Consider the following 24,812-nt stretch of genomic DNA (forward strand, 5'->3'; position numbering starts at 1 on the left):
TTTTATTATTCTAACTATCATACTACTGCTTTTGATTTCGATATAACTTCTTTTTATATATTTGCATTTGATAAATATCGGAATATTTCAACAATCTGGTCCAAAAGGCTAGTTTTTAAACAGTGTGAGGCTTCAGAATTCATTTATTTCCAATCTATCCTGGTTGCACAATCAAGATAGGTAATGGGAGGTAATTCTAATCAACTTCGTCTACTGAATATGACACTTGTCAATGTAAATATTTAACAAATATAATAAACTAGCTCTTACGTTCATATGATTTCTTAGGCAAAGTATGATTATTAAATTTATATATATGCTTAAATAGTTCTGTCTTGGTTGGGCAACCAGGACAGGAAGTCAAATTCATTTATTAAGCATCCAGTTAACACAAACAGTGTAAATTGTCATTTGTTAATCTTTCAACCAAAAACATTAATTTTAAGTTATTTGATCAAAATCTGCTTAACCACCTATGAGAATTTACCTTGAAACATGATATAGCCATTTTATCAACGAAGAACATTGCATTACATTTTTTTCGGTCGATGTTAAAATTGTCTACAAATAATATGAAAAACAATAAAGATTTGTAATCATCACAAGCATGAAACTGGTTTGAGCCGTGCCATGAGAAAACCAACATAGTGGGTTTGCGACCAGCATGGATCCAGACCAGCCTGCGCATCCGCACAGTCTGGTCAGGATCCATGCTGTACGCTAACAGTTTCTCCAATTCCAGTAGGCTTCAAAAGCGAACAGCACGGATCCTGACCAGACTGCGCGGATGCGCAGGCTGGTCTGGATCCATGCTGGTCGCAAACCCACTATGTTGGTTTTCCCATGGCGTGGCTCGTTTTATCTTTACTCTTCTATAGTCTTTCTTTTTCTATATAACAATACGCAGTTTCGCAGTTATGCGTATGTCATCAGCTAGTAAAACATCCATCCCAACAATTTTCCACGCAGCAAAATATACAGTTGAAACTAAGTATCTCCAACTAGCTTATTTCGAAATTCTCTTAAATACTTTTAAATCCCATTCCCAAAACATATTTTAACTCGAATTTCAGTTACATCAAAATAAACACTTGATCCTTCTGAAATCTAGATACCAGCTTTCAGCTGTGGTTAAAAAGAGCAACCTAAAATCAACACAGGGCATCAGAAAATAGAAAGATAAAAGGAGATACGTTATATGCTAACAAAGTAAAAAGATCGGACAAAGTTAAAGAGTATAAACCAGTTTCATGCATTTTGTCATACATCAATATTTGTTGATTCATTTTTGACAATATGTATGTCGAAGGATCTGTACACAGATGGTACTGATATATTTCCATTCATCTGCTTATAAACAGGTTTGGTTGGAGGCAGCCATACAGGTATTTTACTCTCTCGGACCCACTTATGGTGGAGTAATTACAATGGCAAGTCACAACAAATTTCACCAGAAGTCCATTGTGTAAGTGATATAAAAATTCAACGTAGTAGAAATTTAGTTAGGATTTGTCTTAACCAAATGATAAGTTGAAACTCGGTTATGTCGAATCAACTCGTTTATGTCGAATTAACTCGGTTATGTCGAATTCCAAGGGATAGAGCGTTTTACTTCGAGATAACCGAAATTGGACTTAAGATGATATTTAATGCGCATGTTTTCGGGACAGGACTTGAAAGTGTCCTAGAGATAACCGAAATTGGACTTAAGATGATATTTAATGCGCATGTTTTCGGGACAGGACTTGAAAATGTCCTAGAGATAACCGAAATTGGACTTAAGATGATATTTAATGCGCATGTTTGCGGGACAGGACTTGAAAATGTCCTAAAGATAGCTGGAATTTTGAGGAAAGCGAGTTCGAGATATGAGTTTCAACTGTATTTTGTTTTTTTTTAAAAATACATTTTTGCTCAAATATACCAAAATGGAAATCTAGCTGAATTCTTGAAAATATTCGATGCAATTTTATAGGGGTTTCTCGTAAAGCGTAATGGATTCAATTGCCTTGTTTCAAATAACATGATAGTTAAAAATTGGACATAATTTAGGGAAACAACAATATGTGTAGCCTCCGATGCCTTTACTGCATTTTACGCTGGTTTGGTTGTGTTCACATGTATGGGTTTTATGGCGAAGGAAGCTGGAACGACGGTGGAAGTGGCGGCCAAAGCGTCAGGTAAGTTTTCAAAAAGTAGTAACCGTCATGTTGGACAAGGTATATATTTTATTATATCGATATTTTTTCTTTCGAAAATGGGCTTTTCGGAGAACTTTTCTCAGGGGCAGTAATAGATAATAATGTATCATCTAATATATTCAAAGCTCATTTAAAAAGACATTTTGGTAAACGCCTTCTATCCTTTAAAAGTCCGTAGACTGTTATTCAATACAAATACAAATGATTTTGTAGTCGTTACATTCTACAACATTTTATGAACTATGAAAATTAAATTTATTAATATGTCACCTGAAATTATTTTTTGTATCAAGCAATGCTGTAAGAGTATGTTTAACAGGTTAAAAACAACCTGCGTGTCAATATATTGATCAAAATTAATGTGTTTCTACTTCCACTGACCAAAATGACCGTGATATTCATTTCAGGACCCGGGCTTGCATTTGTTGCCTATCCTGAAGCTCTCAGCAGGATGCCTCTGCCCCAGTTCTGGGCTGCTCTCTTCTTTTTCATGCTCGTAACAGTCGCATTTGACAGCACGGTAAGGTTTATACCTTTATATAACTATTGCGATAAGATGGGGGTTGGGGGAGTTGCTAGAGCAAAGACCATGCCCTCCTTGGAAATACAAATAGGAGTAAACTTGTTCGAGTCAAGGACATAAGTCCTCGGAGATACAAATATGGGTAAACTTGTATGAGCAAGTCCTCGGAGTAAACGTGTTTGAGCAAGTCCTCGGAAATACATATAGGAGTAAACATGTATGAGCAAGGCCTCCGAAATGCAGATATGGGTAAACGTGTTTGAGCAAGTCCTCGGAAATAGAAATATGGGTAAACTTGTATGAGAAAGTCCTCGGAAATAGAAATATGGGTAAACATGTTTGAGCAAGTCCTCGGAAATACAAATAGGAGTAAACTTGTTAGAACAAAGAACGAGCACGAGAGTTAAATTACAGCAAGGAACATGCATTCTTTTGGAATACTTATTTAACTAGATTACAGTAACCTATTTCAGACTGATATATTTGACTGGGGTATTACGTCATTTGAAAAGTAATGCCAAGCAACAACTCCCTACTGAATCGACGATCTAGTTGTTTTCAGTTCGATGCGTTTGGAATCGAAAAAGAGCATTTTAGTTAATCCAGATAAATCATTACTTCGTAAAAGCTTCCACTTCTTTCTATCAAAAATCGAGTTATTTAGATATTGGTGTTTGAAACAATTACTTGGGCATTACCTAACATGAATCACAAACAACAGTTACTGTCAGTGTATCTCATACAGTAGTATACCCATAAACCCTTCCTCCTCTCTGAATCAACAGTTTTGTTATTTTCAGTTTGGTATGTTTGAGACTGTGACTGGGGCTTTGTTTGATATATATCCCAAGAAATTGATGCCTCGTAAATACCTTGTTCTCATTGGAACAGCACTCGTACTGTTCGTGTTGAGCCTGCCTCTCACCATGAATGTAAGTACAATGTACCTAATGTTTAATGGCGGTCTTCTCTACAATATGTAAGTAAAATCGTCGCCTGATTCTTATAGTGCTCTATCTCCATTTTTTGAAAAAATAAAGATTTTACATCATTTTCTTTGTCTCGCCGAGCTCTATCTTTCTGGAGCAAGAAAACGTAACTTTTGAAGTCATAGAGAAAGATACTGAGTAATACTTTGCTCCATGTCCTCTGTTTGAATGTAACAGTAACGATTAAAGTACTCTATCTCCTGGACTTAAAGCACTGTAATGTTTAAAATTATTCTGACCAAATCATACACATAAATTAACATCATGTGATCAACTTTTAGACTTTGTAAAGGAGTGTTCTTTTCTCCATTTATTTTAATCCAGAATTGCTTAACTCCATTTTAACCAATAGAATCCCACATTTTCAGGCATGTGATCACAACAAAATATGGCGGATAGGCATAGTTGTAGCATGTTTGAAATATCTTAGAATGCCTATCAAAACGACATGCATAGCTGAGATTGCGTATACGGGTTATTTTATCATTTTGTTACTTAACAAACACATAGCATTGTCAATTAAGCTATAGGCAAGAAAATACATGCAAGATTTGCAACAGACTGTATTGATGTTTATTTCGGATAGAAACTATTTTCGTCATTTCTGAAGCTGTATTTTAAAGAAATACCACTGAATATAACAACGGTATTTGCAAAATGTTTCCGAGAAGAAAATTTTTGATAGTAAGTTATTGTCTATTAAGAGCGTAGAAATAAAACCAGAAAAACAGAACATATTTTATTTTTACAAAGTTACAGTAAGGCGCTAGCTTATTTTCTTGTTGACACTTTTTTTAGCTAGGCAAATTTTGCTGAATGCAGTATTCCTTAAGAAAAGCAAGAACTGGCAGTACAATATCCCTATTTCCAGACGCAAAAATCCTATCGTTAAACTTGCAACCCTTGACAACAGAGAAAATTAAAAATTAAGACTTAAAAAAAAAAGACAAATATCAAACAAGGAATGCAATGCTGAAATTCAGGTCACTAAATGAACGTACGTACATGAAGAAACTGTGAGGAATATAAATAACGATTTTTGTTTGTGAGAGAGAATAGATATATATGTTTCTTAGAATTTTAAGTAGTCGTACTTATTACAAAATGGTGGGTGTGAATCAAATTCAATGCCACAAAACTACTAAAGTATCACATGAAATAACTGTACCAAATACGAAATATGTGTGCTGTACTGCAATTTTTTAGTTGCAAAGTAAATGCTATGAATTCTAGTTATGATACTCATTTATTAAGTTAAAAATGTATGCCACCAGATTTCGAACGACATGCGGGAAACTAATGGAATATATTTTTACAGAAAGATTAGTATGAAAGGTATGACGGGACATATTTTGCGATGTTATATCTTTGAGCTTAATATAATTGTCAGAATTATGTGAAAAGTTAACAAAAGGCCAAAATGGGCCTATGTCCTTCAACTGAAGAAAGCCTTAAACCACCTTACTTTGCTTCTAGCTAGGTTTGGTGAAAACCCTTTTAAACATGTTCTTATTTTTTATTATCTTTTGCTGTCACGCACAAGAGCACTTAACCTCGAAAAAAATCATCTAATTTATTATTTCTTTTTTAAACTCTTGTGGCCCTTAAAAGGGCCAAAGTGTCCCTATTTGAATAGATTTGAATAAGACTTACATGGTAAATACCTTTTTAATGATGCTCGGAAACAAGGTTTATAAAGTCCCATTCAGGAGTTAGAGGGGAAATTTTCAGTAAAATGTATTTCTATTTTGCATATTCAAAGCAGCCCCTAAAAGATTCCACACTAATTGAATAAATTAGTTAAGACCTAATAAAAGTTTGATGAAGATCCATCAAGCGGTTGAGAAGTAGTCATTCAAAGGCATTTGTAGCTTTAGGTCTAGTGGCCCCTTAGAGGGCCATGCTCTCTCCCACCGAAACCCCACAATTTTAAAACAATGGAGGGGGCCAAAAAAATGATGCTATGACCGAGAATGATGGCAGTCAATTTAGTGGTTCATTGAAGTAGTCATTAAAGGTATTTTTTTTTTTAGCCCTAGAATGAGCAAACAGTCCCCGTTTGAATAAAATTGAGAGAGAGCCCTCTAATGATGCCACCGACCATCTCTGATGAAGATCCGTCTAGCGATTCATGACCAGAAAGTATTTCTATTTGTAGATCTAGTTGCCCCTAGGAGGGGCAAAGTGCCCCTTTATCAAACAAATTTGAGAAAGGTCCCCTTTTACTGGTCTCTAGACCAAGTTTGGTGAATTATCCATCAAATGGTTCATGAGTGTCGTTTAAATGTATTTCTATTTTGAACTCTAACAGCCCCTGAAAGGGACCCAAGTGCCCCTAACAGAACAATGTTGGGAATATTCTTAAATGATGCTACAAATCAAGTTTGAAGAAGATCCTTGAGTGGTTTATGAGATTTAAAAACATTTAAGGGAATTTCTAAATTTTTGCCCTGTAACCCCTCAAAGAGGCCAATCGTCCCCTTTTGAACCGTTTGGGAGAGGATGTTTATAATGATGCTACAGATATGTTTGAAAAAGATCCATCAAGCGGTTCATGAGAAGTTCCTTAAATGTTTTTTCCTATTTTTTTTTGCTCTTACTGCCTTAAAGGGGCCAAGATTTTAACCATTTGATCAAACTTTATAGCGTCTGTCCCAAAATTCTACTGACCAGTTTTGGTTTAAATGTTAACCAGTAGTTTCAGAGGAGAAAAAATTTAAGTACAATGTTGACGCAGGAAGACGGACGATGGACGCCGTACAATCCACCTATCCCTATACTAATAGCTAATAAGAGACATGAATATAACATTTATTGTGTTGTGTAAAAGGAATGGTATGACTGACAAATACAGTTACAGTTAAAATTGAACATATTATAAAAACTGTCGTTTTGTGAAAGAACACAGTTATTAATGAGATATTTGTTCCAAAGACAATGTCATTAGGTGTTGTTATAATGCTTAGTATTTATGTCAAACTTAATGCCAACTGATAACAAAACAACCGGAAAATCTTACTCAGCGTAATGAAAAGCTAGTTGTATTTGGCAAATAGAATAGTTATGACTAAAAAGATTTTAGATCTTTGTTCATTGCTGGCAATAATTATTGCGATTACTGAGTAATTTAAACTTCAAAGTCTTTTTGTGTTGTTTAACACAATACTACGATATGGTTTACGAATACCATCTGCAAATAAGTAGGCCAATGTGCCTAGTTTAATAGCCAATTATGTCTATAGCGTAGCAGTTCAGTTAACCCTGAACAATACGGACTTTATGGTTAAAAACCATGGCAAATTTAGTCCAATCTTCTGACTTTGAACACCTGCCCCTCACCACTGTTTAAAACCTCGCTTTTTTCATGTGAGGAAGCCATCCAGTTGCAAGAACAAAGTCTATTCCCGGCAGGTTTTCCGCGCGTGCCAAAAATAATGCAACTGACTCCTCCTCAAAGAAAATCTTGAAGTTTTCAATATGGGCCCATGATACTGTTTTCAGTTTGATGATACTAAAACCAAATCCAATCCTCCTTTAATTTCAAAATGAGTACAGTGACTGTTTATTACTGTTTAAGAGCTCTCGCACTATTTTCAATATACAATTGTAATAATTTTTATCTTGCTCTATGTCCAGTTTTGTAAATTCACTGTGCTCTATCTCCCGATAGAGCAATACACCTTTAACTTTTTTTCTATTTTGTCAAATTTGCTCTATCTCAAAGTGAAAAATGTATAAATACAGAAAAGTTAAAACGAAATGTATTTAATGCATTTACAGTCTGAAAGAACTAAGCACAAGGACCCAAATCGATATATTTATCTGATTTTCGCCCAGAAATAAAGAAACTAGACGAGAGTTTTAAACTTTGGAAGCGATTTTCGCCACGTTTAAAAAATGGTAGATAGAGCATCGTTCCATTCACGCGACGAAATGTATTTCAACCGGAATGCATAGCAGTCAGAAGCCATTAACCAGCCTGCTGAAACCAGTAAACCGACCAATGTATGAATTTCAAAGGAATTTTCTTCGCATTAGTATAGCCAGTCTTGTGAAAATTATGCTAAAATAATTCTTCACAACGCTATTTATTTCTTTACCACGGATAGACTTCAAGCATTACTGATGAAGGCTGACTATGTGATAGTAAAAACCTGTGTCATAAAGAACTACTTTCATCGAGGATGGCAAATAATATGTTTTTGTTTTCCTTAAATAAATGTTCTCTGTGATGTATTTTATTATGCCTTACGTATATCGGTACTGAGCGTTATGGTTAACAGACTGGTCCGGTGCGCTACATCTATGAACTGTTTCTTGTTTCAGGGTGGTATATTCTTGTTCCAGCTTTCTGACTGGTACATATCAGCATTTGCCCTCTTGTTTGGGTCCGCTCTTGAATGCATTATGGTTACCTGGATATACGGTTTGTATCAGCACTTTAGTTGAACCAGTTTATAATGAAGTACAGTCGAACTTCGTTCCCTCGAACCCGATGGGACCAATGTAACTTTTCGAGTTATCGGTAGTTCGAGTCACTGAAACAATATACAACATAGGGGCCCGACTTCGCATGAACGAAATTCGACTGTACGTGCGAAATAAACTGCATTGCTGCTAACCAAAGTATTATATAACCATGTTTCAAGCTTTCCATGACAATTCAAACAAATCATGGGATACTTAGTCAGAACAATGAAAGAACAGATAATACCACAAGAGCTTGAAGCTCAATCAATAAAAAATATTTGCTTGCTGGAGTCATGGGAGTTATCAGCGCCTGCAAAAATGACGTAAAAATACGCGCTCAACTGTTTAATATTGTACTAAGTGGGTGGGATGGTTCATTGATAGAGTTTCAAGCGCCTGTGTTAACACTTATACTGGTCTCACTTCAGGGGCTGATAGGTTTGCCCAGGATATAGAGCTGATGACGGGGCGCAAGGTCTCTAAGATACTGAGGATCTTCTGGTGTGTCTTAATGACTGGCTTTCTGTCGGTATGTACAATTCTCTTATCGCTACGTGATAACATTTTGAATATTGTAACGTGTTAACCACAAGGAATAAGATGTTAATTAACAAAATTGAAAATATAAGTTTATGTTCGTTTATAAGTATTCTTTCGTCTGATATGCCATTTTAAATCACGTAATGAAACCAATGTTTAGTATCATTAGCAACTGCAAGCATGGTCAGTGCGAATATTAAAATCACCATAACAGATCTTACAGATAAAAAAAGAAAAATGACAATACGGAATCACACACAATGACACATTGTACCTATACTCAGATGGCGGTATTCGTTAATTTTAAATTCAAGATGGTTATGTTTCAAAGGGAGAGGGATAACGACAACAGGCCGCGCATGGTTGCAAAATGCGCATGCGTCAATTAGTTACTTTTTATAGATGTCGGAAATTCCAATATTTACATATCATTTAAGTTCCATATTGTGACGTATCCTACCGTACAGTATGACTTAGCAGGGTTGTCAACGTTATGTAACATACAACAAAATGATTATTATAGCCTGATATGTCTCATTTATTTCCGTTTATGTGGCCTTGAAAACTATCAAGTGGACACGTCTGCGGATGAAATAACGATGTAGTAGTTTCATTTAACTGGAAGTGGTTAGTGCAATTTGAATTCGTATATTTTTTCTTATATACATAGGTTACACTTACCCCATGAAACTGCCACGTTTAATGCAATTTTGTTCAAAATAATTAATTACCTTGAAATAGAAAGTTTTGAGGTATGGTTCAAAATATTTAATTCGTGTAAAGCAAGTAGTCAGATATACAAATAAACAAAAATCGCCAGCAGAACATTTAAAAGAATGTTTCAATATAAAACATATGCAAAAACCCTGTAACTTAGTGTTTCCTTTTGTAGATATCATTGCTTTCAAGTTAAAATTGTTAGTTAGACATGCAATTCAGAGGAAGGAAAACAGCATGTATTTCCTAAACCTAATTAGTTTATACTAATTTGTTTTAGCTCGATTGTGATGAAAGCTTCAAGCTTATTGGAACCACTCTCGAGTCCGCTTCCTGGAAAAACCAGTACTGGTGTCATATGAGAAGTCATGGTCGTGACCCCAATGGGGCTCGAACCCACGACCCCTGGATTGAGCGGACGACACCTTATCCACTAGACCACCGCTCCCCTTTCTAACCTAATTGTGATGTTTATTTGATTAAAATTCTAATCTTACATATCCCTTTTAGAGTTATTGCAGCCTTTCACAGTCACTGCCCTTGTGATAACTAACGAGGAAAATGAATGCCGTTCTCTAAAATTCAAACTATGTTTGAAGTGGATTAAATATGTAAGGGATCGGGTAGCTCTGTCAAAAGAGTTCGTCCTGTAAGCGAAAGGCCCCGTGTTCGAGTCCTGGCCACGCTGTACATTTTTCTCACCCAGTGACATATCCCTCATGGAGCAGCCTATAAGCCACTTACGAGGCAAAAAACACGGTATCATAAGTTTACTTTTTGTGGCAACATACATTGAAATGGCTGCTTCAATATTTGACATATACATGAAGATAAGGTCTCACAATTCTTTCTACGACACGCACCATTTGAAATATTAGTGCTATATCGAATGGTATACACAAAAGTTAATTGTGCAGAATTTGATCATATTTGCATCATTTTTTTCTACAAACGTTATTTGTACTGTTCTGAAATTACTTTAGCCATGCACCCACTGTTGTCATGGTCAGAGCAAGATCTGTATCATAAGTACAGATAAAAAGGCTCCAACTGATGTCATGGTCCGGTAACAACAGCTAAAGTAGATCTGTAAAAGTACTATAGATAACCAGGTCCAAACTGTTGTCATGATTGTATAACAACAGTTACAGCATGGTGTGTATAAGTACTATAGATAACAAGGCCTCAACTGTTGTCATGGTTGTGTAACAAACGCTTGAGCATGGTCTGTATTAGTACTATAGATACGAACGATCAAACTTTTCTTATGGTTGTGTTACAACAGCTAGAGCATGGTCTGTATCAGTACAATAGATAAACTTGTTCCGGCTGTTGTCATTGACCGGTAACAACAGCTAGAGCATGGTCTGGATCAGTACTATAGATAACCAGGCCCCAACTGTTTTCATGGTTGTGTTAACACAACTGGAGTATAGTATAAATCAGTACAATAGATAGAAATGCTCCAGCTGTTGTCATGGTTCGGTTGCAACAGATAGAGCATGGTTTGTATCAGTACTATAGATAACAAGGCTCCAACTGTTGTCATGGTTGTGTATCAACAGCTAGAGCATGATCTGTATCTGTACTAAATATAACCAGGTCCCAACTGCTTTCATGATTGTGTTACAACAGCTGGAACATTGTCTGTATCAGTACTCTAGATAACCATGCCCAAACTTTTGTCATGGTTGTGTTACAGCAGCTACATCATGGTCTGTATCAGTACTTTAGATACCCAGACCCCAATTATTGTCATGGTTGTGTTACAACAGGTACATAATAGTCTGCATCATTACTTTAGATAACCAGACCCCAACTGTTGTCATGGTTGAGTTGCAAAAGCTACAGCATGGTCTGTATCAGTACTATAGATAATCAGACCCCAACTGTTTTCACGATTGTTTAACAGCAGTTAGGGCATGGTCTGTAGCAGTACTACATGTAAACAGGCTCTGACTGTGGCCATGGTCCGGTAACAATAGCCGGAGAATAATCTGTATTAGTACTAACGATAAACTGGCCCAAACTGTTGTTATGGTTGTGTTACAACAGCTAGAGCATGGTCGGTATCATCACAACAGATAAACCTGCTCCGGCTGCTGTCATTGTCCGGTAGCAACAGCTAGAGCATAGTCTGCATCATTACAATAGATACACATGCTGCGACTGTTGTCACTGACCGGTAACAACAGCTAGAGCATGGTCTATATCAGTACTTTAGATATCCAGACCCCAACTGTTGTCATTGTTGTGTTACAAAAGATGGAGTATGGTATAAATCAGTACAACAGATACACATGCTCCGGCTGTTGTCATTGACCGGTAGCAACAGCTAGAGCATAGTCTATATCATTACAATAGATGAACATGCTCCGGCTGTTGTCATGGACCGGTAACAACAGCTGGAGCATGGTCTGTATTAGTACTATAAATACACAGGCTCCAACTGCTGTCATGGTTGTGTAACAACAACTGGAGCATTGTCTGTATTAGTATTATAGATGAACATGCTCCGGCTGTTGTCATGCTCCGGCTGTTGTCATGGTCCGGTTACAACAGCTACAGCATGGTCTGTATCAGTAATGTAACAAGGCCCAAACTATTCTCATGGTTGTGTAACAACAGCTAGAGCATAGTCTGCATTGGTACTATAGATACCAACGCCCTAACTGTTGTCATGGTTGTGTAACAACAGCTAGAGCATGGTCTGTATCAGTACAATAGATAAACCTGCTCTGTTGTCATTGTCCGATAGCAATAGCTAGAACATAGTCTATATCATTCCAATAGATAAATATGCTGCGGCTGTTGTCACTGACCGGTAACAACAGTTATAGCATGGTCTGTATCAGTACTAAATATAATCAGGCTACATCATGGTCTGCATCATTATTTTAGATAACCAGATCCCAAATGTTGTCATGGTTGTGTTACAACAGCTGCAGCATTGTCTGTATCAATACTATAGATAACAAGACCCCAACTGTTGCTATGGTTGGGTAACAACAGTTAGAGCATGTTCTGTATAAGTACTATAGGTAAACATGCTCTGACTGTGGTCATGGTCTGGTACCAACAGCTGGAGCATAATCTGTATCAGTACTAACGATAACCTGACCCTAACTGATGTTATGGTTGTGTAACAACAGCTAGAGCATGGTCTGTATTAGTACTATAGATAAACAGGCACCAACAATTGTCAAGGTTGCGTTACAACAGCTGGAGTATAATATGTATCAGTACTATACATAAACATGCTCCGGCTGTTGTTATGATCCGGAACCATCAGCTAGAGCATGGTCTATATCAGTGCATAAGATAAAATGCTCCGGCTGTTGTTATGGATCGGTAACAACAGATGGAGCATGGTCTGTTTTAGTACTATGAATAAACAGGCCCCAACTGTTGTCATTGCTGTGTAACAACAGCTGGAGCATGGTCTGTATCAGTACTATAGATGAACATGCTCCGGCTGTTGTCATGATCCGGAAACATCAGCTAGAGCATGGTCTATATCAGTGCATAAGACAAAATGCTCCGGCTGTTGTTATGGATCGGTAACAACAGATGGAGCATGGTCTGTATTACTACTATGGATAAACAGGCCCCAATTGTTGTCATGCTTGTGTAACAACAGCCAGAGCATGGTCTGTATCAGTACTATAGATGAACATGCTTCAGCTGTTGTCATGGTCCGGTTACAACAGCTACAGCATGGTCTGTATCAGTAATGTAGATAACAAGGCCCAAACTATTCTAATGGTTGTGTAACAACAGCTAGAGCATGATCTGTATCTGTACTAAATATAACCAGGCCCAAATGCTTTCATAGTTGTGTTACAACAGCTGGAGCATTGTCTGTATCAGTACTTTAGATAACCATGCCCAAACGTTTGTCATGGTTGTGTTACAACAGGTACAGCATGGTCTGCATCAGTACTATAGATAATCAGACCCCAACTGTTGTCATGATTGTGTAACAACTGTTAGGGCATGGTCTGTAGCAGTACTATAGGTAAACAGGCTCTGACTGTGGCCATGGTCCGGTAACAATAGCCGGAGAATCTTCTGTATTAGTACTTACGATAACCTGGCCCCAACTGTTGTCATGGTTGTGTTACAACAGCTAGAGCATGGTCTGTATTAGTACTATAGATAAACAGGCTACGGCTGTTGTCATGGTCAGCCAACAACAGCTACAGCATGGTCTGCATAAGTTCTGTAGATAACCAGGTCCCAACTATTCTCAGTTGTGTAACAACAACTAGAGCATGGTCTGTATTAGTACTACAGATACCCAGGACCCAACTATTGTCATGGTTGTGTTACAACAGCTAGAGCATGGTCTGTATCAGTACAATATATATACATGGTCCGGCTGTTGTCATGGTCCGGTAGCAACAGCTAGAACTTGGTCTATATCAGTGCAAAAGATACAATGCTCCGGCTGTTGTCATGGACCGGTAACAACAGATGAAGCATGGACTGTATTAGTACTATAAATACACAGGCCCCAACTGTTGTCATGGTTGTGTAACAACAACTGGAGCATGGTCTGTATTAGTACTATAGATGAACATGCTCCGGCTGTTGTCATGGTCAGGTTACAAAGCTAAAGCATGGTCTTGATCAGTACTATAGATAATCAGACCCGAATTGTTGTCATGGTTGTGTAACAACAGTTAGGGCATGGTCTGTAGCAGTACTATATGTAAACAGGCTCTGACTGTGGCCATGGTCCGGTAACAAAAGCCGGAGAATAATCTGTATTAGTACTAACGATAACCTGGCCCCAACTGTTGTCATGGTTGTGTTACAACAGCTAGAGCATGGTCTGTATCAGTACTATAAATAACAAGGCCCCAACTGTTTTCATGGTTGTGTACAACAGCAAGAGCATGGTCTGTATCAGTACAATAGATAAACCTGTTCAGGCTGTTGTCATTATCCGGTAGCAACAGTTAGAGCATTGTCTATATCATTACAATGGATAAATATTCTGCGGCTGTTGTCATTGACCGGTAACAACAGCTAGAGCATGGTCTGAATCAGTACTAAATATAACCAGGCCCCCAACTGTTTTCATGGTTGTGTTTCAACAGCAGCTGGTGTATGGTATAAATCAGTACTAACCTTTTAGTTTTTTCCACTTTTCTGTCACTTTTTATCTTAGCATTTTTGGAATTCATACGTTGCAATGCTCTTTATTGAAAGAAAAACTCTCACTGGTAAATGTGCTACAACAACAGCCAGAACAAGGTTATTTGTAATACCGATATATACCGTGCTCTTCCTGTGCATTTCAAACCATGACAACAATTAGGGTATGGTTATATATAGTACTCACATTTACCTTGATCCAGCAGTTGTTATCGAACCACAACAACAGCCAGAACATAGTCATCTGTAATACTGATATATACCATGCTCTTCCTGTTGTTATCAAACAATGACAACAGTTAGGGCATGGTTATCTATATTACTCTTATTTACCGTAATCCAGCAGTTGTTATTGAACCACAACAACAGCCAGAACATCGTCATCTGAAATACAGATATATACCATGCTCTTCCTGTTGTTACCAAACAATGACAACAGTTGAGGCATGGTTATCTATAGTACTCATATTTACCATGCTCCCACTGTTGTTACTGAACCACAACAACAACCAGAACATAGTCATCTGTAATACTGATATATACCATGCTCTTCCTCTTGTTACCAAACTATGACAACAGTTGAGGCATGGTTATCTATAGTACTCATATTTACCATGCTCCCACTGTTGTTACTGAACCACAACAACAGCCAGAACATGGTCATCTGTAATACTGATATATACCATGCTCTTCCTGTTGTTATCAAACAATGACAACAGTTAGGGCATGGTTATCTATATTACTCTTATTTACCGTAATCCGGCAGTTGTTATCGAACCACAACAACAGCCAGAACATCGTCATCTGTAATACAGATATATACCATGCTCTTCCTGTTGTTACCAAACAATGACAACAGTTGGGGCATGGTTATCTATAGTACTCATATTTACCATGCTCCCACTGTTGTTACTGAACCATAACAACAGCCAGAACATGGTCATCTGTAATACTGATATTTACCATGCTCTTCCTGTTGTTACCAAACCATGACAACAGTTGGGACATGGTTATCTATAGTATTGATATTTACCATGCTCCCTCTGTTTTTACTGAACCATAACAACAGCCAGAACATGGTCATCTGTAATACTGATATATACCATGCTCTTCCTGTTGTTACCAAACCATGACAACAGTTAGGGCATGTTATATATAGTACTCATATTTATCGTCATCCAGCCGTTGTTATGGAACCACAACAACAGCCGGAACATGGTCATCTGTAATACTGATATTTACCATGCTCTTCCTGTTGTTACCAAACCATGACAACAGTTGGGACATGGTTATCTAAAATACTCATATTTACCATGCTCCCACTGTTGTTACTAAACCAAAACAACAACCAGAACAGAGTCATCTGTAATACTGATATATGCCATGTTCTTCCTGTTGTTACCAAATCATGACAACAGTTGGGGCATGGTTATCTATAGTACTCATATTTGCCATGCCCCCACTGTTGTTACTGAACCATAACAACAGCCAGAACATGGTCATCTGTAATACTGATATTTACCATGCTCTTCCTGTTGTTACCAAACCAAGACAACAGTTGGGGCATGGTTATCTATAATACTGATATTTAACATGCTCCCACTGTTGTTACTGAACCATAACAACAGCCAGAACATGGTCATCTGTAATACTGATATATACCATGCTCTTCCTGTTGTAACCAAAGAATGACAACAGTTGGGGCAAGGTTAACTATATTACACATATTTACCATGCTCCCACTGTTGTTACTTATCCACAACGACAGCCGGAACATGGTCATCTGTAATACTGATATATACCATGCTTTTCCTGTTGTTACCAAACCATGACAACAGCTGGGGCATGGATATCTATAGTACTCATATTTACCATGCTCCCACTGTTGTTACTGAACCAAAACAACAGCCAGAACATGGTCATCTGTAATACTGATATATACCATGCTCTTCCTGTTGTTACCAAACCATGACAACAGTTGGGGCATGGTTATCTAAAATACTCATATTTACCATGCTCCCACTGTTGTTTCTGAACAATAAAAACAGCCAGAACATGGCCATCTGTAATACTGATATATACCATGCTCTTCCTGTTGGTACCAAACCATGATTACAGTTAGGGCATGCTTATCTATAATACTCATATTTACCGTGATCCAGCAGTTGTTATAGAACCACAGCAACAGCCAGAACATGGTCATCTGTAATACTGATATATACCATGCTCTACCTGATGTTACTAAAGCATGACAACAGCTGGGGCATGGTTATCTATAATACTCATATTTACCATGCTCCCACTGTTGTTACTGAACCACAACAACAGCCAGAACATGGTCATCTGTAATACTGATATTTACCATGCTCTTCCGGTTGTTACCAAACCATGACAACAGCTGGGGTATGGATATCTATAGTACTCATATTTACCATGCTCCCACTGTTGTTTCTGAACCACAAAAACAGCCAGAACATGGCCATCTGTAATACTGATATATACCATGCTCTTCCTGTTGGTACCAAACCATGACAACAGTTAGGGCATGGTTATCTATAGTACTCATATTTACCGTGATCCAGCAGTTGTTATAGAACCACAACAACAGCCAGAACATGGTCATCTGTAATACTGATATATACCATGCTCTACCTGATGTTACTAAAGCATGACAACAGTTGGGGCATGGTTATCTATAGTACTCATATTTACCATGCTCCCACTGTTGTTACTGAACCACAACAACAGCCGGAACATGGTCATCTGTAATACTGATATATACCATGCTCTTCCTGTTGTTACCAAACCATGACAACAGCTGGGGCATGGATATCTATAGTACTCATCTTTACCATGCTCCCACTGTTGTTACTGAACCACAACAACAGCCAGAATATGGTCATCTGTAATGCTGATATATACCATGCTCCCACTGTTGTTACCAAACCATGACAACAGTTGGGGCATGGTTATCTAAAGTACTCATATTTACCATGCTCCCACTGTTGTTACTGAACCACAAAAACAGCCAGAACACGGCCGTCTGTAATACTGATATATACCATGCTCTTCCTGTTGTTACCAAACCATGACAACAGTTAGGGCATGGTTATCTATAGTACTCATATTTACCATTTTCCCACTGTTGTTGCTGAACCACAACAACAGCCAGAACATGGTCATCTGTAATACTGATATATACCATGCTCTTCCGGTTGTTACCAAACCATGACAACAGCTAGGGCATGGTTATCTATAGTACTCATATATATCGAAAGACAACAACAGCCAGAACATGGTCATCTGTAATACTGATATAAACTATGCTCTTCATGCTGTTACCAAACCATGACAACTGTTAGGGCATGGTTATGTATAATACTCATATTTACCGTCATCCAGCAGTTGTTATCGAACCACAACAACAGCCAGAACATGGTCATCTGTAAAACTGATATTTACCATGCTCCCACTGTTGTTACCAAACCATGACATCAGTTGGGACATGGTTATCTATAGTACTTATATTTACCATGCTCCCACTGTTGGTACTGAACCACAACAACAGCCAGAACATGGTCATCTGTAATACTGATATATACCATGCTCTTCCTGTTGTTACCAAACCATGACAAAAGATGGGTCATGGTTATCTATAGTACGCATATATACCGCGCTCCTGCTGTTCCTACCATACCACGACAAATGTCAAATTATGGTTAACTAGAGTACTGATATATATCATGCTCCAGCTGTTGTTACCATACCGTGACAATAGTTGGGGCATGGTTATTTTTAGTACGCATATATACCATGGCTTAAGCTGTTGCAAATTATATTTGGGTCATAGTAAACTATAATACTGATATATACAATGCTTCATTTGTCAAAACCAAGAGAAAAGTTAGGGTATAGTACTCTTATATACCGTACTTAATCTGTTGCTACTGAACCATAACTACAGTTGGGTCATACTTAACGATAGTGCTGATAAATACTATGTTCTACCTGCTGTTACTAAACCATGATAACAGTATCGGCATGGTTATTTATAGAACCTATATGGACCGTGCACAAGCTGTTGCTACAGAACCATCACTACAGTTTTGGCATGGATAACTACACTTCTGATATTTTACAAGCCCCAGCTGATATAACAGAAACACGACAACGGTTGGAGCATGGTGAACTATAGTAATGATATCTGGAAGTAGCTAGGGGCCCGGTTACCCGACAACTAGACCCGGAGTCTAGAGGTCCTGTTACCGGACCACTAGACAATACACAGGACATGCTAGAGGTCTGGTAATCAATATGAATACTGAGAATTACAAAGAGCAACATATATTTTATCTATATAAATGGTTGACGATTTTAAAAGTTTGTTCTCGTATTTTTCTCATTGCTTTAATGTTTAGATGTATGGTAACTCACAGGAAACAGAAGCATTTATAATTCTTTAATCCCGGAGAAAAAAACGATTGCAGATTCGGCAAATAATTAGTAGAAACATGTACGCCGAGATCGGAAGCTTTGGTTATTGTTCACTTTTTGTTTTTTTTCTTCTCGGGACTGATGAATAAAAATGATAAACTCCATACGTTTTCTTCAGTATTTAAAAAAGTTTTGTTCAATAGTTGTTGAATTCGTTTTACTGTTTGAGTAAATGAATAACAGTGACTACCGGAAATCGCTGTTAAAATTTCATATTCATCATATGCGTCGAACCTGAGTGAGAGCTTATTATATACTCAGCGTCACTGAAAAGTTACGACGTAATATATACCTCTTTACTATTTTATACAATATCGACGTCACCTTTTCATGGCCTGTGCGCGGTCTATTACTCATAGACCCTGTCTGATCATGTCTCCTAACCCATTTCATGACTGTCTGGTGAGAACAGCATATACGACGTGCACTTTCGCGACATGAAAGTTCGGCGTCAACCATGCCAATGGCCTGATGGCGTTGATCGTGCCTTAAACGTGGCATTCTTTGCAAGGATATTCTGTTTTTTTAACGTATTCCTTTGAATCTGTCGACTAACTTTCAAGTGCGATGAATGATTTGAGATAGAAAATTCGTACATGTCGACATTGCTGGAAAAAGACATTTTGCACGTGCAGCCCGTGCAGCCCGTGCCTCAAATGGAGTTAATCGAATTTGACAAATCTTTACACCAGTGACGACTCAGCTGCGTCAAAAATGTAGTCCTGTTATACTTTTAACACAGTCCAGTGCGATTTTTAAAATATAAGGGCCATTAGAGTGGTAACTTTTCAGTGACGCTGAGTATATATATAAAATTTACAAAGACAAACGTAATAAAAACATTTTGACAACTAATTATAACGTTTACCAGCAATTGCCTTATAGAGCTCTACACTGGTATTACAGTACAAGATAGTACATGTATATTAATTTGTCGAATTTGCGATCGTATTTTTCCCATGAGTAAAAAATAATAAATACCTATTTCCTGTGACTAACCATGTATTTAAAACAAATTTTTGAAATCATCGTTTTTAAAGATAAAATATAGTATCCGATATCTTCTTTTATCAAATTTTATACCGTTCTCAGTATTCTTATTGATTGCCGGACCTCTAGCCTGCCCTCCACGGGTTATCTAGAGGTCCGGTTACTGGACCCCTAGTCACTTCCATGATATATACCATGCACCAGCTGTTAATATCTAACCAGGACAACAGTCAGAGCATGGTTATCTAAAATACTCGTATATACCATGTTCCAGCTGATGCTTTTAAAGCACGAAAATATGCGGAGATAACTATGGTAGCTCCAGCCGTAGCTATCGAACTACGAGAACACTTAGGGCATTGTTTACAGTATTGATACAAAACCATGCTTGTCTGCACTTCAGGCCTCAACAGACGGTAGGTTCTAGTTGTACAACACTAATTATCTCAAAGATGTATAATTTTAAATTTGTACATTTGTCAAATACAGACAGTATTCCACTTCCATATAAAACACAGAGATTTACCTAGTTAACATAGTGATCGATGATATTTCCTTTCAAAGTCTATTGCAATTACAGAAACCGTTAGTGAACAACATGGACCAGACTGCACGGATGCTGGTCGGAAACGCACTGTGTTTGTTTTCTCATGGCGCGGCACAAATCATTTAACTTTTTAGTGTCACCCTTTTTCCATTATGCATTGGAAGCCATTTTATATTCAGATTTGTGTTTATTATTTGGGAAATTATTTCTGGAATTTAATTCACCTGCCTCATCAACTAATTATTTACCAATTTGTTGCTTGTAAACGTGGGTGGTACGTAAGGCTAAACTTACGAAATTGAACATGTCCTTATTTGTAAGTCAAGACTTAAGATTTACGAAATCATACACATGGTTATATTTGGCTGTACATGTTAAATTTTATTGTTAAAATTTAAAGGATTTAATTTAAATGTTAAATTTACAAAAACCTACCGTCTGTTGAGGGCTTTACTGTTTCTGAATACTTCTGAAAACAGTCGGTGAATGTTTACTCTACTAATTGTTATATAAAATGTTATATAGCAGTTTCATTTCAATTCACTATTGCAGTTAAAACCACTTATCAACATACTTCATTACTTGTGCGGCTTCGGGTCTGACACTAGTGAACATTGCACTCTAACAATAATTTCTTTACTTTCTACAGTGCTTTAGGGTATAGCAGATAGCTAACTTATTTTTCCATTTCTCCAATTCAAAGAAATGAAATTTAGTAGTTTTTTTCTGTATATCAGACAGAAAACAGCTCTTCTTTTCAAAACATTCAGCTTTTAAAAGAGATTCACGTGTTTTCTCTCTCCAAGCCATTGTTTACATATGCGCCAATTTAGGGTGTACAGGATAGCTTTGGTCATTTCTCCATTATTAGTTTAAAATCCACATCTAAACAAACTTCCCAATATGTTTTTACTATCAATCAGAATAATAATGTATTACCTTTTCAAAAACATTCAGCTTTTTAAATTTCTGTCAAATACTTTTCAATCAATGATGTTTTTTACATACACACTGATTTAGTCAGTAGAGGATAGCTTCAATTTTCATTTGATGACATATGAAAAATAACACAAAAAGCAAACATTTAAAATGTATGTCAGAGTGTCTGTTTGCATGCCAGTAAAAGAATGATATGAAAATTTATATAATAATTCAAGTCTAAATATAAAATTTACCAAGCTATCCTCTATACCCTAATATTCAAAGTCATCAATGACATTTTTTGCTTGCTGTATTGATACAACTGAACCATAATATGAATCTCTCTTCCAAAAGAATTCCTTATCCCATTCCATGATGATCGAAACCGGAAACGGACAATTTATCTAAAAATATTTCTAATGGGATCCTACATGTACGGGCTAATTTTAGATGGGCTATTTTTACACGATAATTGCACATGCGCACTTTGCAACCATGCGCGGCCTGTTGTCGTTATCCCTCTCCCTGTTTCAAATTGCAGTCCTGATAACTATTGTAATTGTGTTCAAGTAATATTAATTAAACATGATTACATTACAGATTACATGCCTAATAACTATAATTACATACACGAAACCGGATTATGGAGATGGGTATGTGTATCAGCCATACAGCATTGTAATTGGCGTCCTCATGTCCTTGGTACCTTTTGTTCCTGTTGTGCTAATCATGGTGAAGGAAATCTGGCAAGCGGAAGGCTCCTTGCTTCAGGTTTGTCTGTTCACTGTTGTTATATTTCCAGGTCCTTTGGGGTCATGGAGAGTCCATTCGATGTTTATGGGTAACAGTGTTCCACTTAAGCTAGTGCTAGCGGGGCGTGAGGGGTGTTGCACTTTCCACTACCTGTCATGAACAGACTCAATCAAACCGATTCTGCTATTTTTTCGCTTGGTTGCATTCTATGCTTCCAAAGCATCTTCTTACAGATTTTATTACATATCGGTCACATAAATATCTTTTTAAGATCTTTTATTTTGCAAGGTTCTTTTGAAAAAAAAATATATTGAAGTAAGAGTGATTGCTCCAACCTAAAATTATTTACTAAAACAAAACGTATGTTTCAACACATTAAGTTGTTGTTTCGAAGACGCACTAAAACACGTGCAAAACGGTCATAACGTGTTCTTTGCATACCAGCTTAGGCTACATTTGGTCACATGTAATTAACTACAAATGTAGATCTTTTTCTTAATTTCAGAGGGTTTCATTTTTGCTGCAGCCGTCTGAAAAATGGGGACCGATTGACAATCAGGCTCGAGAAATCTACTTTTCCAAACCATATCGGTACGACGACACACTCTGCAAAAGAATCAAAACGAACATTCTTGGAGACAAAGATACGCCGTGGTTTTAATCTGCTTTGTTTACATTTTCTAATTTTGAATAATCAGACTGAAAAATGTGTTAATAGATGTGCAGTGTACAAAAAAGGAACCCCATATATGTGCCAGACCCATTTCAACATGTAAAAATATATTGTTTTATACTAACTGATGTGAGAATAAAATTACATGTATATATGAAAAAAAATCACAATATTATACTATAATATGGAAAATATAATCTGTTGTCACCCGTGCCAAGAGTACGATTAATTTAATATTTATTTAAAAACTAATTAATTGATATGATAGTCAAGGTATAAATATATGTTGAAATAAAACGGAAAAGTTGTCTATTTTCGGGTTCTTTCTGACGAAAATTTCAACTTACTTACTTATTTTTGGCGGAACAGGTTAGTTACTTTCCGTAGTCAAATTGAAAATAGTTGTTTAAAGACAGTTTGCACAGCACTGCAACTCAGACTTCTCTTTGTGGGATGGAATATTTGAGAACCAACGTCAGGACTTTTCGACCAGCAAAGATCATCTTGATCGGTGCACATCCATATTGTTCGTAGAATTTCAGCGTTTCCAAAGACAAAATTCAAATTTGGACTGTGGCTGAAGTATCTGACATATCCCTCTTAACTACCTAAATATGATACTTACTTAGTGTTCTTTTATCTACACCAATATTTATCAGCGTTCCCTCTATGACTATATCTGCCGCGCCAATCGTGAGTTCTATATCTGTATCAATTTCATCAGCTTTCATAACTTCACATGTTTTTAATAGGGTTCCCCCCCCCCCCCCCCACCACCACCAATACCCCCCCCCCCCTCACACACACACATACACACACACTTTTCATTTGTCTGCTGAATATATCTTTCCATATTCCGCAGGTAAAACAAACATTCGGCATTTACTTTTAATCTCTACCCACAGCTATGTCCTATGTCTCCATTTGATTTATGGATCCCCTGCGTCCCTCCGCTAAATTGACCTTGTCTTTACACATGCTGTCGGATCTGTGCAGTTTTGCTCGCTTGGGCATCATGTGTGAGATTGTTTAGGAATGTCTTCTTTATCCGAACCTCTGTCCTATTTATTGGCATGTCTAGTGTCGGTCATATTTTGTGTAAGAACTGTGTCATTAAACGATTTTCCACAAAAGCTAGATACGAAATATATGTATCACAGTTTTCTTGTACTATATACAATGAATCAACAACATGAATATAGATTTAAATAAAGTGTCGAAACGGTACCATATGCCTGGCTGCAAGTCACACATCAATTTCCACGCTACCTTCCACACGGGATTATTTTTCTTTGTGCTACTACTTATTGTCAGAGCCAAATAACTGCGTCGTAACATATTATATTATTAAATACTTTTTAAATGGTGGAGGTCTTGGGGACGATCCCAAATGCCTATCCGAATATTATTTTAGACACAAACGAGCACCTAGATAGAACCGTTGAACGTATGCAAACCAGTTGTATGGGTTCCTGACACGATGACCTGCGCAGGATACGAAGTAACAGAGGTGATGGGCAAGTGATCATAAAGAAGCAGCAGAAACCATTCGGTCAAAGAACTCCTCTTGGGAACATTCATTCTCCGTTACCCACTGATTTGATGGCCTGAGTGCATTTTAAAAAGCCAAGATCACTGACAGCTAAAAACAATTCAGCAGTAACTGAATGATTCGACGAAAATGTTAGAATTGATACTTCAGTTATGAAACTTTAAACTTGCGTTTTTATTATGTTACAGTTGCGCAGAGTATATGTGGTTGCTATTACTAATTATAAACTGATGTCTTTTCTGTATTTATATTTTGGCACAACACGGAGGGAGGGGGAGG

The 24,812-nt window shown here is 37.2% G+C and overlaps 1 protein-coding gene across 1 annotated transcript in view; it reads left to right on the forward strand.

The window, feature by feature from the left end:
- Positions 1-23,288, forward strand: part of LOC123564948 (sodium- and chloride-dependent glycine transporter 1-like) — a 50,874-nt gene extending 27,586 nt beyond the window's left edge. Inside the window, exons 6-13 of the mRNA XM_045358877.2 lie at positions 1,362-1,465; positions 2,053-2,180; positions 2,609-2,721; positions 3,525-3,656; positions 8,040-8,139; positions 8,612-8,712; positions 22,156-22,326; positions 22,814-23,288. Of these exons, the coding sequence (XP_045214812.2) occupies positions 1,362-1,465; positions 2,053-2,180; positions 2,609-2,721; positions 3,525-3,656; positions 8,040-8,139; positions 8,612-8,712; positions 22,156-22,326; positions 22,814-22,969 (1,005 nt within the window). The 3' untranslated portion in view covers positions 22,970-23,288. The remainder of the gene's footprint in view (positions 1-1,361; positions 1,466-2,052; positions 2,181-2,608; positions 2,722-3,524; positions 3,657-8,039; positions 8,140-8,611; positions 8,713-22,155; positions 22,327-22,813) is intronic.
- The last annotated feature ends 1,524 nt before the right edge of the window (positions 23,289-24,812 follow it).

Source organism: Mercenaria mercenaria, chromosome 2 (assembly GCF_021730395.1).
Source record: "Mercenaria mercenaria strain notata chromosome 2, MADL_Memer_1, whole genome shotgun sequence".
Taxonomy (NCBI): domain Eukaryota; kingdom Metazoa; phylum Mollusca; class Bivalvia; order Venerida; family Veneridae; genus Mercenaria; species Mercenaria mercenaria.